Raw genomic sequence first — 16,320 nt, 5'->3', positions numbered from 1 at the left:
AAAAACTGAAATTTGCCAAATTGTGACTTGCGAGGTTTCTGCCCGATGACAGATATCTACCTGGATTCTTTGAGAGCATTCTGTTTCACTGATTTTGCAACATTTAAAAAAGGCACACACACACACAGCTTTGGGCTTTTTCACATAGAGAAGGTTAAAAAAATAAAATACAAATGACATGCAATTCAATAAAAATGGTGTTGTACACTTTATTTCCAGTTATGGTCTCTTTTTTTTTTAAGACCAATCAGAGGTGGTACCACCCCATTCAGAGGCTTGGGCAGTGGGAGCAGTGGACCAGTCCTCAGTAGCAGGCTGATTGCTCCAATCCTCTGCAAGACAAAGGACGTTAGAACCCAACAAAATGTAAAAAAATAAAATGTATGTATTAAAATGACAATTCTCACCTGAAAAGACTTCAGCGGGCTTTACAGCTGCTGGAGCGCCTAAAAAAATAAAATAAAATAAAAACACAAAAATACTTTGATTGGAGTAGCACTGAAAAGGGTGTACCCGACTGAAGAAATCCTACCTGCTGGAAACTGTTGAATGGGCACAGATGGCACAGCGACACCCTCAGACCAGTCAGCAACCTCAGGCTGGGTAAACTCTGCTGCAGGGGCGGTCCATTCACCCTGGAACTCCTCCTTTCCAACAGCCTTCTCAGCAGCAGCTTGCTCCTCCTTCTCAATCTACATTTTAAAGCATCTCATTAGTACGTGTATTTGGCATTCTGCTGTTAAGATACTGTGATCTATCATATTTACCTCTTCAGGATCTCTGTAGAAGTACAGATCGGGCATGACTTCCCAAGGGTGCTCTCTGGAAATTGTGCCTCTCATTCGGAGAACCTCCCGGGCCAACATCCACCACATCAGACCCACAGAGTGGTGACCCTGAAAAAAAAGACATATTGGAAAAACAATCTTCTTCATAGAATCAAGCAGTCAAGTTATTTCATTTTGTGCCTCACCTTGTTGTTACAGGGGATGGAAATGTCCACATATCTAAGTGGCGAATCAGTGTTGCACAGAGCAATGGAGGGGATGTTTACATAGGAGGCCTCCGTCAGTGGCTGGTGATCAGCACGAGGATCGGTCACAATCAGGAGGCGGGGCTCCCTGAAAGCTGCCTGGATCTGATTGGTGAATGTACCCGGGGTGAAACGACCATGGAAGGTGGTGGAACCGGTGGCAGAGGCGAACTTCAACACTGCTCTCTGAAGAGGAAACAAAAGTTGTCAATTCTAGCGTTTGAGTAATTTCATTTTATGTTTAAGATGGTTTACACTGTGGCTCAGGTCTATCAAACCACAATCAAGGGACATCAGTCCTCAATGGTGCAAGATAAAAACCTGTCCATAATTACTCTTGCACACTTCCGACACCTGAACACCGACAACGGTGCAAGGCTTTAACAATGTGCAATTTACACATTTCAACATTGGTTCTATTTTAACAGCAGAAGCAAACATTCTAAAACTTAAATGTACCTGTCCAGTATTCCTGGAGGAGATGACGCAAACATCAGCTGGGTTTTCAATGGCAACAATGGCCCTTGCAGCCAGTAGCAGCTTCTCCCAGGTCTTTCTCAGATTAATGATGTACACACCTTAAAATAAAGGAGACAAGCTTAAGACGCAATAGTCACAGAAAAATTAGTCACCAATATGCATCTACACATACCATCACTTTTTCTCTTGTAGACATACTGCTCCATCTGGAAGTCCAAGTTGGTACCTCCCAGATGGGTTCCTGCAGCCAGGAACTTCAGCACATCCTCCTCCTTCATTTGAAGGACATCCAGACTTCCGGACATCGTGACCGCTTTCCCCGAGTTACGAGTGAGTTGGGAGAGCTGTGGGATAAAAATAAGCAGCAGTATTTAAAAGGTAGAAATGTACAATTATCTTATAAAGTAGCGTTCAATATTGTTACAGTATCACAGAATAAGTTGGCTAAAGCCGTTGATTATTTTTGGAACACCCCCCCCCCCTTTTTTTTTAAATATATATAAAGTGGCCTTTAATAGTTCACACGGCACATTATTTATATACGCCGTCACAAACTACTGATAGTAGCTAAAATACGCATTTTTGTATCATTGCAACATACATGTTCGATCATTCAAAACAGTAGTCTGCATAGTCGAGCGGTAGCATGGAGTGAGCGCGTGTCACAAGCTAGTTAGCTTTAAATGTTAGCATTGCTAGTTAGGGCGTTTCAAGACGACGTAAGAGGGACATGTCTACTTTTTAACGTCGCTATAGGTGGCTAGCATGGTATTAAGGAGTTTGCTTAATTCTTTGGATATATTTGAAGGTTGAATATTCTATAAAAAGACGGTCTACAAACTCACCACGAAACAACGCCGTATGGAAGACTAACCACACGATGGTAAAAGAGGCCGCTGCCAGGAAATGACGTCCAGTTTATAGTAGGCTTCTAAGCTTGTGATTGGTTGGTTGGCCTTGTTGTAATTCTGCTGTTTTATCGAAGGGTGGCAGTGTTTAATGCCGCGACGATAAACCATGGCTCACTGGTCCGGGGGTGGTACAGCATCCCATATTAAGACAAGATGGAAAGACCATATTAAGACAATGCTGAGACGCTGACTTCTCAGTCAAAGTCTGACCTATGTGGCAACTGTATTTATTTGCCAAAGATAAAGCGTTCCAGTCAACATGACCATCGTGTACAAAGTGTCCTCCTCATAATGTTGAGAAATGAATCAATGAAACGTTTCAGTGGCCCAAATAGGAGGGAATCTTCCTAGCAAACATTCAATTAAAAGTAGGCTGGAGAACATAGATAAAGATCAATTCAGTGCTGGTGCTTCAAAACCAGTCAAATGAGGGCGATGGATGATTCATTCAGTTTAGAAATGGTCTGGTGTTGAATGGTTGTGGATCGTTTGTCCACTGGTCTGAGTTCATGTTTTAAGTTGTTTTCCCATGAGAGCAATTATTTATTTATTTTAATTAAAACTACTATAAACAGACTGACCAATAAATGAGAGCTGACACGGCTTAATGTCGTGACTATCAATAGTTCTCTTGTATTATTTATGAAATCACTACTCCCTCCTCCTGCTTATCACTGAGGTTTTAGCCTTTTATTATGCTCAATAATTAGTCTTTTATTTCAAAAGTACACCATAGTTTGTCAGTCATTTATTTTATGTCATAGTAGCATGCCTAATATGCTTCATTTTGGGAAGTACAGTAGATTAACCTTTACCAGACTGCTTTGTGTGTTTTATCTATGCACATTTGCTTTGTCAACCAAGATTAAGACAGACTGTCGTGTCAAAGTGATCTCAGGTCCAGAATTCAACGCGCCCTATGACATAACAGCCATATCTGCGCAGCGGCATACCTACGGTCATGTTTCAAATCTTGATGTTCAGTAGACTCCTTCAGTTGAATCATTTACAGCATTTACGAGCAGGGTAAGAAGCACACATCACTCTCTTTAAAGAAGCCTTGTTTAATTGCATTATAAAAATATAAATACTTGGATAGATTTTTGAATATATACAAGGAACATTCATGTTAATGCATTATTGTGATAAAGGACTACAAACTGTCACAGTAACAGAATGCAAAAATCCCATAGCTATAACTTAGATATCAGTGTGTGTGTGTGTGTGTGTGTGTGTGTGTGTGTGTGTGTGTGTGTGTGTGTGTGTGTGTGTGTGTGTGTGTGTGTGTGTGTGTGTGTGTGTGTGTGTGTGTGTGTGTGTGTGTGTGCGTGCGTGCGTGCGTGCGTGTTACAGAAGAAGTGAAAGCAGCTGCACAGGCACCGCAAGTGCACTTTTCCTCGTGACTTTTTGTCACTTGAGCTCATATCTTCTTTGTCATCAACCAACTTCGCCTAGACTTTTCTTTTCATGATTTCAGTCCAAGATATGCCATCATCTGCTCATAGACAGTCCACGCCATGGCGGCCATCATGGTCCTCCTAAGACAGCGCGGCAACGCCCCTCTTAAGAAACCCTCAAGTCCATGTTCCTTGACAATAGAAAATATAACAAGGTGTCATTCATGTGTATATCAATCCAAAAAATAATCAGCTCAGTGGGCCTAAAGGTAGAGTTTTTGCCCTGAGACTAGGAGGTCGTGGGTTCACTCCCCGGCCGGGTCATGCCAAAGACTATGAAAATGGGACTCATTTGCCTCCTTGCTTGACACTCAGCATTATGTGTTGCAATTGTGGGGTTAGATCCTCAAAAGATTCCCGAGCGCGGCCCCTGCTGCTGCTCACCTCTCCCCGAGGGGATGGGTCAACGGCAGAGAAATAATTCCGCCCCACTTAGGTGGGTGTGACAATCAGAACTTTAAAAGTCACATTATACAGATTCATAAAACACAATGGAAAATATTGTACTTTAAAGAAAGCGGTTTCCTACTATACCATTTTTTCATTGAATGTGCATGATTTTGGCTTGTCCCAAGCACTGCTCTGTTAATTACAATGTGTGTAATAACTGGTTAAATTATATGAAATAAAAAATGCACATTTTATTGTCCACTACAACTTTTTTTGGGGGGGGGGCATGTATATTCTGTTTTCAGAACATTTTGCATGTGTCCCTGAAATTGCTGTCATGATGAGGTATCTACTCATTTAAATAATAATAATACTAATATAATTTCAGTGCCATTACTACCAGAATTTTGTCTTGACTCAGTGGAGGTTGAAGCATTGGCTAGTTGCAGAGTAACGGTAAATATGTACATGTTTGTATGTTTTGTAATATTCTTCACAATTTTGGGGGGTGGATTCTCTACAAGCTTAACGTGGCTAGTTGAAGAATAGTTATACAAGGGCGATAGGAACATGGCTGGCCCATGAATAGCAAAAATCCGCATTTAATTTATGTCTATTTGCGGCGAGATAAAAAAAATCTATCTAAAATATTTAAAAAATATTGATTAAAAAAAAAATTATACGCAAATCCGCGAGTGCAAAACTGTGAGTATGCGTGGGTCCACTGTACTTGTGTTTGATCATATTTTACACTATTTCATATAGGATATTTTAATAACATGACAACTAGTGACATCAATTGACATAAAAGACGCAAAGTTTTCAAGCAAGTGATATACAGTACTTACCACATAGATGTATCTAATAGCGTCAGTCGTCCTCAACTGGGGGTTCACTTGGACGAGTGTTTTGACCACATCGGCAGGCTGCGTGACAAGCGAGGCTGACACCCCTGCCAGGATCCCACAGCTGAAGTTAGCCAGGGGGGCGAAAGCAGACACGCTGATCTCTTCAATAAAGATATATAGTAGATAAAGTCAGTAAAATGAGCACGCACACATTCGTTTGTAAGACAAGGTGCTGCACACTTTGAAAAGAAAAACACTATGGAAACATCCCAGAAGAAGGTACATATCCCTTATTTTAATTAAATAGTCTTCAATTAAAAACACAGAAATATTGTTTCCTGCATCACTCTGAAGCAATCTGTCCTGCTTTGCTCTTTACATACCGTTTGGCAAATTGGCCTTCATCTGGCTGTAGAACATAACGTAGATTCCAGAGAAAGGGACGTCTCGGAGCAGAGTGGCCATCAGGCCAGAGTACAGTGCTGCAGGACCTTCAGTCCGACACACACTGCGTAAAGCCCCGGTGACACTCTCATAACGGTACCTGCCACACTGAAGCAAAACCACAAATACCGTCCGTTAGAGTGAAACTTCGAAAGTTGAAGACTGATGTATAATTTATATCGTTGAAATGTGAAAAGCACTTATGTCCATTTTTTCTCTCAATTTTTACATTTTTGGGATGTCAGCATGCAGTTTCATCCCAAAATCATAAAAATGTAAAAAAAAAAAAAATACATAAATACAAATAAAAAAATGGACATGTGTTTTTCACATAGCAGCGACGATATGCTGCCAAGATCACAAACAATTAAAGTATTAATGAGTACACACAAAAGCCTCAAAATGATGACCACTCGCACAATATTGTATAACATCCAATAAAAGAGCTCTATCAAATCTTAAGCTCATTTTTGTTTCAAACAGTCAAAACCATATAACTATAACAACATGTTAATTGTAATATGCAGTGTTGTACAGTATATAACGAATATAGAGAGGTAGGTAATGGTCAACCATAAAAATCTCATTGTATTTCTGCGATTTTGACACTGCTCTTACTTTCCTGTGCTTTCTTACTTCATATCGAGTCTTGATGACCGTCACAGGCAGCATGAGGACCCCAGCCACCGTCCTGGCCCCGCCTCCCAGCAGCACAGCTCCCAAGGCTCCCGGGTTCTTCTCCTGGAAGAAGTGCTGCTTTAATGAGCAGTAAGTGCTGAAGTAGAACCCCACCCCAGGGATGGTCCTCATGAACGACTGGCCGAACACAAAAACAGGAGAGAGTTGAGTGAGTGAGTGGCATTTACGAATTCACACGTGCCATGACTTTATTGCCATCCTAACCGGTAAAACTCCTTTCCACAGTCCCAGCAGCCTCTCTGTCCGCACTACATTCAGGATCACTCTCATCATTCCTACACGGCTAGAACTGAAATAATACAATTCAGATAAGTGGTTAAAAAAATAATGCTGGACCTACAGTATTTTGGCTGAAAATGCCAAACAAATGTTACCATGTTTAACCTTACCCGGGTTGCACGCTGTTCTGCAATGTTTGCAGACGTGTCTTGACCAGGTCGAGGGGCTGGAAAAGCAGCGTGGAGCAGGTTCCACTTAGAGCACCACACATAAAGGCTTTGACAGCTGGGTGAGCCTAAATAGGTGGGAGGAGTATTGGTGTTTTTATGCACCCACAGATGAGGCAGGTTTGTGTTTCATCCATTTTTTGTAGCACTTCCTCACTAGGTTACTATCATTTCTATCAATCTACTCTTAATTGCCACAATAATAGGTCCAATCTAATAAGATCCTATACAAAAGTTACCAAAAAAAAGTAGCTTGAAAAGGTGCATTGTGCCATTTAAAAAGGTAATGTTAAAGCTTTTTCTACATCATGCATGCGCCACCAATGCACTGATGAGTAAAAAGAGCCCTGACTGTTTTAATCTGACTGCACCTATCAGCTTTTATCTTCCCTTTGTAGTAGAGTGTGCGGAGCCTGCACACTCCACAGTTTCTTTGGGGAGGGGTGGAGTTTTTCTTAACATATTTGAAGTCATGTTTTTGTTTGTCAACTGTGGCTATCGCTTTAAGATCGTGCACGTACTCGCACGCGCACCATGAACGAGCCTGACACAGATGCTGCAGTTACGCTTTGGGCAAGAGGTGGCAGTCGTGAGTAAAAAAGTGACAAACTGGACAAAGATCCTTTGAATGAAAATAATGTTGATATTGCCACTGCCCAGACCTTAATTTACTGTATTTTTACAATTAAAATTAATAATAATTGTTTGGAAGCTAGAAACAAAACAGAAAAAAATGCATCATAATTAATATGTCAATTTACATTAAGATGTGCTTGAATGGCATGCTGGTTCAATTTAGCGGAGGGATTAGTGAAGTGAATCTACATAAAAAATAGAAAATAAAGTAATTATTAATCCCTTTAAAAAGTATTGCAAATAAAAGTTAAATACAGTGTGTACGTAAATATATTGTTGAAAACCAACACTACTAAAATATTAAATGCAAATGTACGGTATTTAAAATTTTAACAAAATTATACAAATGTACTGTATTGGATTTAAAAAAAAGTTTAAGCCACAGTAACAAATATTGATTGGCCTATGCACAGTTAGAACATTTTGACTGATTTAAATTGTCGATTAAGGCGTAAAAAAAGATGCTTGTGAAAATTTAACTTAAAACTTACCAACGACAGTTCCATAGTACTGTCGGGACTTGAACGAGTTGACTAAGGTTTCTGCTCCTTTTATGCAGCTTGACACGCTGCAGATGCTCTTCTTCCTGACAAGAACAATCTGATATAAGACAGACCTCGCTGTTCAGGGTCAATCCATTCAACCAGCACAACACTCAACGTTTTGGCTGATGATGCAAGCCAGTGTTGACCCGTGGAAATTATATTGGACATGATCAGGCTCTGTTTGTGCCAAGCTGCGTAAAAACTACATACACTAACCACAAGACCAACAATGTTTTGTTTTGTTTGGGAGCAGCTGACTTGACACAGAGCAACTCATTACTAAACCAAAGGTCACTAATTAGGATCTTGCTCCGTGCGCCCATTGTGTATAGGCATACTAGCTTTAAACATCGCAAATTAAATGACCAAAAGAGGACAAATACCACAAAGAACGATTGTAGCACCACCGTATCCTAAATAAACAAAAACATTGTTTTTATTTCATCTGGCAAATATTACAATAACAGTGTATGTTACTGTAGTAGCAGAACAACACTGCATGTTTGCTTCCTCTGCTATTATAGGACACTGAAATAACCAACAAATAGTTCAACTATATTCTGACGGTGTTAATCAAATTTGCGTTGTTGGATGTCATTTGATAATTGTGGTCAATGTGACGTAACGGTTCAAGTTACATACAGCCAGATAGATTTGATAAAGTGAATAATTAGATAAATACTTTATTTCCCCTCATGGTTTACCCTGGCCCCATTGTAATGTAGACAAATAAATATTGAATTGAATTTAATAGCATAAATAGCCCACTTAGAAAAATAGTAAGACTCTCCACACACATTAAACACAACATAGTTTAAAACTAAAAAGTGAAACTGTGAATGAACAAGTACAAACCGAGGCAAATAATTACAATAAGCAAAAAAACAGGCACTAAATTATCCACGTGACAAGTAATAATGTGCAAAAACGGGCACTAATTATCCGCGTAATTTAGCAAAACATAAATGGGTCATATGATGCTGAAATTGCATATTACAACGAACATACACAGAACGTGTTCTTATAATTACATACCTTATCGCCGCTTGGCTTCTCTGTCGGTCCTCGGACTAAATTGTTTCACCAACAATAATAATGAAACTTAAGACCGTCCTCAGTACCGGTAATAATGAAACTTAAGACCGACCTCGGTACCCGTAATAACGAAACTTAAAGGCTGACATTGGCAACGCAGGAGCTCGATGCTCATTTGATAAACACTGCCTTCAAAAGGTAAAAGTGGTCGCCGGTTCCTGCTGAGGGCGGGCCTCTATGGTGAGCCCAATTGGATGGCACAAGAAAGCCACGCCCATTCTCAAAGACGCAAATATCAATACATTTTTCCAATCTGTGTACTGTATCCTCATGTTTCCCGCGACCCTATTGAGGACAAGCAGTTCGGAAATTAAATACATTTTCAAGTGACCTCTAATAAGGGAAACGACGAGAATAAAGATTATACTGTATGTATATCATGTTTTTTGTTCTTAAATATAAAAAGCTTGTTACTCTGAAAACTAGGGAACTCGAATTTACTGAAGCAGATTATTTTAGATTGCAAGTATCACAACAAAAGTGAAGCTTCCTTTTATCCAGGTGCGTTACCACCACCTGTTGGACTGGACGTGTTAGAGACTTATATTATATCAAATCAAACATTGTATTGGTATAAAAAAATAAATAAAAAAAAATCACAGCTAGAATTGGTCCACGAGATGGTAGTGGTACATCATATTTTGGGCTTTTGCCCAAGGACTAGACTCCACGGTAAACCTGATTCCAACGTGGCTGTAATTTACAAAGGAAAAGTACCGTCGCTTGCCCTTGGTGCTGGGGGTTCACTTCCCACTCGGAGACCACATTTGTTCGTGTGTCTGTGTAGAAGACAAAAGAGAGAGGAAGAAAAAAAAAAAAACTTGATTTACCTCTGCAGGTGATACATTATGTGGTTCGGTATCACTGCACCAAAAACCCGTTGGATTAGAGAGAGAGCTCCCAAGTGGTGAAATACAGTCAACATAAGACATTATGACCATTTAGAAAGCCTCTTTATTTGCAATACCAAATACCAACATAGTCACAATTGCTTCAATTCTTGAGGTGCAGATAAACATTATAAATGAAAGAGATGCAATTGTTTTTGTTTTTTTTTAACTTCATTTTGGATTTGTTTTTAAGTGCGTACAAATAATTCATTTGAGCAGTGATTTCTTTAGTACAACACATTCCTCTCACTTCCCAGCAGTGTGAGCGAGCCAAAGCCACCTTTGAGCACAGCGTGTGGGGGCTTTATGTCTGCAAAAGGAGGGTTTTGTGTGGTACAAGTATTAATGTATATGCTGAACGCCATTTGGAGAAAAGTGTACACAGGCTACAGTGATCAAATATGTCCTTAGATCCCAGTACGATGACTTGTTCAACCCTTGTGACTAACCCACTTCTCCCTCAATAAGCTGTGCCCTGAGAATACAGTGTGCGCCCTTAGGAAAAAACTATACCCCACAACTTCATTTGAACTTTACCCTGAACAAGAATGTAGACGATAGTAATGACACAAAAGATCAATAAACATCCTTGGGTGTGAGGGGGGGGGGGGGGGGGGTAACGCCAACAACACTGCCCAGCTCAATTAAGTCGCAAATACGGTCTGTGTGCATGTTTTTTTGCATCGACTACTCATGGATGTGTAGGTTATCTTCAACATTCGCAGTGGTTGCTAATAGATCGGCTAGGTGTTTCATTAGCCCAGCGCAAAATTACATAATTTTAGCACAGTCACAATCAGATGCCATCACTACATGTCATCCGGCCAATAAGTTTCAAATTATGTCATGAAATGTGTATGTATATATATATATATATATATATATATATATATATATATATATATCAAATGATTAAACTCAAAAGCATAGTCAAATGTTGATAGTTAAGTCGGTGCAATACATTTGAGCATATAAACCTTCATTTTAAGGCAAAAGCGCAAGCAAGAGCCATAAACATGTAGTACTTCCATCTTAATCATAGTAAAAACTTCAGCATAAAATACAACTCTATAGATTGAGATATTACTTTGGTCCCCTTCCAGTAATCAGTCTTCATTTACGTATACTTTCTGTTTACTTGTTCTTCAATTAGAAAAATAGATCCTACCATCAGGGCTTTTATAGTTTGAATGTCTCCTTATAAAAATATGTTCTTTATTCACTTTTCCCAGAGAAAGAACTATTGGTCAAAAGGGGGGAAAAGGCCCAAAACGGGTTTGCATGGTGATTGTACGAGTGTACTGTCTTAACTGCATGTAATGCATAGATTGTCACGGTTATAATGATCAGCCAGTCACAGAAGATGACTTGGTCTGTGTATGTGGTTTGTAGTTTGCCACTGATCAGTACGTACACTGAACGTACGCTCATGTGTATTTGGTGTTGTCTAATAATTGTTTGTTGATAACAAATTAGGTGTCGCTGTCGCGGTTTATTCAGGTTTGGGCTCGGGGGTCTCGCTCTTGGGCTCGGCCTCATCATCACTTTCCACGCCGGTGCGGGTCACGATACGACGCATGGTGAAGGGGAGGTCGCCACGTCTAAAATGGAGCAAAAAGGCAACAAGTAAATACAACAATTTGCACCCAGAACCAAAATATATTAGGAATGCCAGGCTATGAAGAGAATCTTTACTTCAGAAAAGGATCTTTCTGTCACAATGCCCTAAGCGTTCCCCTTAATGCATACCAAATACTAAACGTGTTAAAAAATATATAGTGTCTGGGACACATTTTAATATGTTGTTATAAGCAATACATTTAAAATACATGTCAAAATGAACAGTTCCTCAAATCAATACATATTAACAGAGTATTTCATGATTTTTTTAATTACGCAACAAAAATCTTGCCAGCGGGTGCGATCACAGGGGCCAAACCGGATATGACGAAGTACAGCCATGTTATTACCTGCCTGCTGCAAATGTGTTTTTTTCTACTCCTGATTAGTCTAATTTTTTAATTAATTTGCATTAGCCTGTTTCAGTTCCCCAGACGTGAAAAAGACAGAGACATAGAACGGCGCCTTTTACCATCGAAAGCCATTAATAGCAGTGATTGGGATTAGCATCACAACATATTAGCCGAAAGCACTCGTCCATTAGAGTTGCTAGGCTGCTAATCAATGAGCTGCGACGCATTGTCTCCCGAGCACCGGGTGTAAAACGGCAGCATTCTGTCATTTCAATACAAAAATATGGATAATCCATAACACTTGGCAGCTCAGAAAATGGTTAAGCTCACTCACTTGTGTCACTATATTTCAATTGAAGCAAGCTGTCAGTATAACACAATCGGACTCTACTATGTCTACAAGATTGAACAGATTACCAGCTACGAGGCATGTTTTAGGCATTTAACACTAAGTAATATGTCCTTGGTTTTTGTGTACTTTGAGACTGCTTAAATTAAACAATAAAAACAGAGTGAGTAAATTTACTGACAGCTCATAATTGTCAACTTCCGAGTAAAGATGATTCTTTAAGGCCTTGATACATCAATCTGACTTGGGAAGGATGGAAAGCGTCCGGGCGTCGGTGTACATAGTCTGATTAATGTATAAATCACCGTTCGTGATGTCGGATCCCGTTAAGTAGCGTCTAGGGGTGTTTTCGGTAGATTTAATATGTCGAATCGACGTTGACCGGTCTTGACATTTGATCACTCAGAATGTCTGGCTTACAATACATGGACTTTCATATGCAAGTCTGTGATTTAGTCTCATGTCCTTTTCACTTTAACCCATTAAAGCCGGGAGCGCATGACTGCGCTTCCCCCTTTAAACCCGGGAAGCGGATATGTCATTTTGTTTTGTCCAATTCTTTGTCTCTCAGCCGATGAAATGCATCAGAATATGCACGAGAGGGTGACGTGGGCCTCCTAGCATGTCCTGGAATTTTATTCGAGTGTTTATGGTTGACACAGATTCGAGAGTTATGAAATAAATGACGCGATTGACGACAGTGCGGGCGGAATTCGAATCAGTGTAACGAGTCGACAGTGACATACTGTTAAGAAATTGGTTTGTAGACAATGAGGATGTTTCTTTGTAACGGAATTGACGACGAATAATTACTCCGATGACCCGAGGTTATTACAACTGCGCTCCAGTGTTGACGGTAAATATATTTGGATTTATACACTCGTAGATGCGACATTTGTTTGTTGATTAAAAAATAAATAAAAAAATAAAAATGTATATTTTGAAGGTTTATAATAATAAACTTAAGTTTGTGTGATCTGCTTTAGGGGCTGAGATAATAATATTAATTAATAATATTGTTGAATTTCCAGGAGAACTTCCGGTTTTCGGGGGGTTAAATGCAACTATTTTTTTCAAATTACATTAAATGGATGAGAAAATAGCCCACATATTTTAGTTCACGTAGTGATCTGAAGTAGTGTTACAAAGCAACTAAAATGTGAACGTGATGCAAAAGGGAAGTGACTGAATACCCCCCAGCGGGCCATAGTTTCTCTACTCACCTCAACTTGCTCTTGAGGCTGGACACCTCACGGTTCATCGTGTCTGCTGATTCAGTGGCATCCTCCAGCTCCCTCTGCAGCTTCCTTCGGTTTGCGTTAGCCCTCTGAGCCTCTTCCTCAGCCTCCTCCAGCTGACGTTTCAGCTGCTTCATGCGAGAGTTCAACTTGTCTGCCTAGGAGACAAATCAACACATATGCAATTCTATTTAAATCTTGATATATGGTTGTTCATTACTCAAGTAAGAGCAATTTGAGAAAAATGCAATTAGTTGACAAGCACTATTGATTTCAGTTGTCCCACAGAAGCAACCAGTTTCATCTTCACTGAATGCAATACAATGTCTGGTGAAAGTTAAGGCAATGTGGAATTCCCACTGGGGCCAAAGTAAATAGTAAAGGGGGGGAGACGACCACCCACCTGGTCTTTGTACTGCTCTGTGTTGCGTCTCTCATCCTCCACCTGGAGAACAACCTCTTTGAGTTTCTTCTCTGTGCGTCTCACAAGCTTGGAGGCACTTTGCCGCTCCCTGAGTGAATGAGTGAAACAAGAACGGCGTTCAGACTGGTGAAGTGTACTTCCGCGATTTCTCTCCCGCTGCTTATGCTTTCACCTGGTCTCAAAGTCGAGCTGCTCTTCCAGCTGAGCGATCTTGGCCTCCAAGGTGGTCATATTAGCCTTGTATTTGGACTTGATGGTTCCCTCCAGCTCCTGCAGTTTGAGCTTCAGCTCCTTGTTCTGACGTTCCATCTGGGAACGAGCCCCTTCCACACGCTGAGAGGCGCTGCGTTCCGCAGCCAGCTCCACGGTCATCTGCTCAGTCTGGGGGGGGGGGCAGGAATGCAACAGTCATTGAGATTGTCACCACTAATGTTGTTGTTTTATACAGGAGGTGGACTAAACATACAGACCTGAAGCATTGCTTTCTTCATCCTGTCATTGATCAGCTCAGTGTTGCACTGCTCCTCCTCCACCTCTTCCTCCAACTGAGCGATACGAGCCTCCAGACGTCTCTTCTCCTCTGCGGCTTGAGCACTTTAATAAGCAGTGATTAAGTTGAAGCAAAAAGAAAAGAGTAAAAAATGTCATGGGATGTAAAGATGTAGGCGATTTGAGATATGTCGTACGTCTTGGAGGCCTGGTTATTGATCTCATCTTGCAGCTCGTCTCTCTCCTGCTGAGCCTGTCTCTTCGTACGCTCTGCAGCAGCCAGCTCCTAAACACAGAGACACCAAGATTGTATTAGAGTTCCAATTGCACAAAATGAGTTTAAAAAAAAAAGGTGAGAATGTGTGAATAATTACCTCCTGCATCTGGAGCATATCTGCTTCCATGCTCTTCAACTTCTTCTCAGTCTCCTTACTCTGGGCAAGTATATCCTCTCTGGATAAACGCGTGTCATCCAGTTCCCTGATAAGTTCTTTCATTTGGGCCTAAGGAGCAAAGAACATTCAAAACCAAGTAAAAACAAAGAGCTAACTTTGTGGTTCAACACTCAGCTGAGCAGATGATGCAAGGACGTTTAATGGTGACTCACTTGGAGTTTCTTCAGCTGTTTGAGAGCTTCCTCGCGGTTCTTGTTGGCCATGTCGATGCCCGCTTCCAGCTCCTTCAGGTCCAGCTCCAGTTTCTTGCGTGAACCCACGGCAGCTGAACGTTGCTTCCGCTCATCCTCCAGCTCCATTTCCATTTCACGGACCTGAAGCAAGTACACGTGTCATGTCATTGCCAATTGGTGATTCATAGGTTTAAGTTTCAAAATTTTAATTCATTTGATTTAATCTTCTAGATTTTAAAATGGAAATTTATGAGACCAAAGGGCATGGAAAGACAAAATATACTGCTTAGAGCAGTATTAAAATGCATAACACACTGGCTTTAACCTCCAGGTTCACCTACATAGATATCATGTATGGATTCAGACAATATGGGACATAATAAACTAGATGGAAAAAAACACATTCATTAAGGCTTTAAGAATCTGTCTTTACTAAACATTAAAATCCTATCATAGCTTTGTTAATACAATAAATCAAGTCATCTTTATTTATACAGCACTTTTAGTGACATAGGACTCAATGACACCATGCACATTCACACCATGGCCTTTGAGGCAATACTAAATTATTCAGAATGGATTTTAAAAATATATTGCTGGTGTCAAATCGAAACCTTGTAAATCACAATTTAGCAAAGTTAAGATTTTTCAAAAATCTATACTTTGGTCAGTCCACACGTGTGGGTATAATTTTTATGAATTATTTGGAAAACACCTTTTTTGGGGTCTCCTGAAAAGTAAAAATTTCGGAGGTACAAGGTTTTGGCCAGACGCTAGCGATATAGTTCATATTTTTGCTCAAAATGTGATTAAATTGTAAAATTATTCAATATTGAACATTTATACTGTTTCTTATCAGGCCCTAGTATATAAACATTAAAACAAATGTATGGCTGTAAAACACACACACGCACATATACATACGTGTGTGTGTGTGTGTGTGTGTGTGTGTGATAGGAAATGTTAAACCATTCAGACAAAAAAAAAAGAAAGGAAATATACACTGTTCAAAACAAACAAACTCGGCTTTCACCGATATTGGCTTGTAAGCAGTACCTGCTTGACCAAAGACCTCTTCTTCTCTTCGCCCATCTCGTCACGTCCTGACAGGTCTCGCTCATACTGAGCCTTCATGGCCTGCATGTTGACCTCCAGGCGCAGCTTGGCATCCTCGGTGGCCTGCAGCTCGTCCTCCAGCTCCTCAAGTTGAGTCTTCATCTCCTCCAGCTGCTGGTCCATTGCACGTTTAGATTTCTCCAACTCGTGAACCTAGAGGACAGATAACATTTGTGATGAGAAGGATGCAAACTAAAAAGAGAAACAACACATCTCCAGAGCTGCCAAC

At 40.3% G+C, this 16,320-nt stretch overlaps 3 protein-coding genes across 7 annotated transcripts in view; all 3 read right to left on the bottom strand.

The window, feature by feature from the left end:
* Positions 1-195: 195 nt before the first annotated feature.
* On the bottom strand, positions 196-2,500 carry rpsa (ribosomal protein SA). The gene is made up of 8 exons (XM_086067616.1): positions 2,359-2,500; positions 1,686-1,857; positions 1,493-1,611; positions 974-1,219; positions 768-896; positions 533-692; positions 408-446; positions 196-332 (listed from the first exon to the last, which is right to left on the bottom strand). Exons 2-8 carry the CDS (start codon positions 1,816-1,818, stop codon positions 238-240), a joined length of 921 nt encoding a protein of 306 aa, XP_085923742.1. The 5' UTR covers positions 1,819-1,857; positions 2,359-2,500; the 3' UTR covers positions 196-237.
* A 972-nt stretch (positions 2,501-3,472) lies between these two features.
* On the bottom strand, positions 3,473-9,773 carry LOC147184293 (mitochondrial glycine transporter A-like). Of its 4 annotated transcripts, none has more exons than XM_086081136.1 (8): positions 9,702-9,773; positions 7,836-7,930; positions 6,652-6,776; positions 6,467-6,551; positions 6,200-6,379; positions 5,503-5,671; positions 5,120-5,280; positions 3,473-4,012 (listed from the first exon to the last, which is right to left on the bottom strand). In XM_086081136.1, exons 2-8 carry the CDS (start codon positions 7,848-7,850, stop codon positions 3,890-3,892), a joined length of 858 nt encoding a protein of 285 aa, XP_085937262.1. In that variant the 5' UTR covers positions 7,851-7,930; positions 9,702-9,773; the 3' UTR covers positions 3,473-3,889. The 4 variants fall into 4 exon arrangements, with proteins under 4 accessions (XP_085937262.1, XP_085937254.1, XP_085937245.1 ...); XM_086081128.1 differs by lacking the exon at positions 9,702-9,773 and adding an exon at positions 8,925-9,100 and having other exon boundaries at positions 7,836-7,944; XM_086081119.1 differs by lacking the exon at positions 9,702-9,773 and adding an exon at positions 8,925-9,100.
* Positions 9,774-10,725: 952 nt separating this feature from the next.
* The window catches only part of LOC147184292 (myosin-9-like), a 31,725-nt gene continuing 26,130 nt past the window's right edge, over positions 10,726-16,320 (bottom strand). For both annotated transcript variants that reach the window (XM_086067596.1, XM_086067604.1), the window contains 9 exons: positions 16,032-16,244; positions 14,955-15,116; positions 14,722-14,850; positions 14,545-14,633; positions 14,329-14,452; positions 14,031-14,239; positions 13,838-13,946; positions 13,420-13,592; positions 10,726-11,475 (listed from right to left, as the gene is read on the bottom strand). In XM_086067596.1, the coding sequence (XP_085923722.1) occupies positions 11,367-11,475; positions 13,420-13,592; positions 13,838-13,946; positions 14,031-14,239; positions 14,329-14,452; positions 14,545-14,633; positions 14,722-14,850; positions 14,955-15,116; positions 16,032-16,244 (1,317 nt within the window). In that variant the 3' untranslated portion in view covers positions 10,726-11,366. The remainder of the gene's footprint in view (positions 11,476-13,419; positions 13,593-13,837; positions 13,947-14,030; positions 14,240-14,328; positions 14,453-14,544; positions 14,634-14,721; positions 14,851-14,954; positions 15,117-16,031; positions 16,245-16,320) is intronic.

Source organism: Leptonotus elevatus, chromosome 1, assembly GCF_054856555.1.
Source record: "Leptonotus elevatus isolate MCC_2025b chromosome 1, RoL_Lele_1.0, whole genome shotgun sequence".
Taxonomy (NCBI): domain Eukaryota; kingdom Metazoa; phylum Chordata; class Actinopteri; order Syngnathiformes; family Syngnathidae; genus Leptonotus; species Leptonotus elevatus.
Note: the sequence above shows the minus strand (reverse complement) of the source record. Positions and strands in the feature narration are given on the sequence as shown.

Excerpts from the sequence above, each read along its gene's own strand:
- rpsa (XM_086067616.1), bottom strand. The coding sequence starts at position 1,818 with ATGTCCGGAAGTCTGGATGTCCTTCAAATGAAGGAGGAGGATGTGCTG. Across the intron at positions 897-973 it reads CCATCCCCTGTAACAACAAG|GGTCACCACTCTGTGGGTCT; the intron begins GTGAGGCACAAA and ends CTTTTTTTTCAG. Across the intron at positions 447-532 it reads CATTCAACAGTTTCCAGCAG|GCGCTCCAGCAGCTGTAAAG; the intron begins GTAGGATTTCTT and ends TTATTTTTTTAG.
- LOC147184293 (XM_086081136.1), bottom strand. Across the intron at positions 6,552-6,651 it reads CAGAACAGCGTGCAACCCGG|TTCTAGCCGTGTAGGAATGA; the intron begins GTAAGGTTAAAC and ends GTATTATTTCAG. Across the intron at positions 4,013-5,119 it reads CTATTAGATACATCTATGTG|GAACATGGACTTGAGGGTTT; the intron begins GTAAGTACTGTA and ends TCTATTGTCAAG.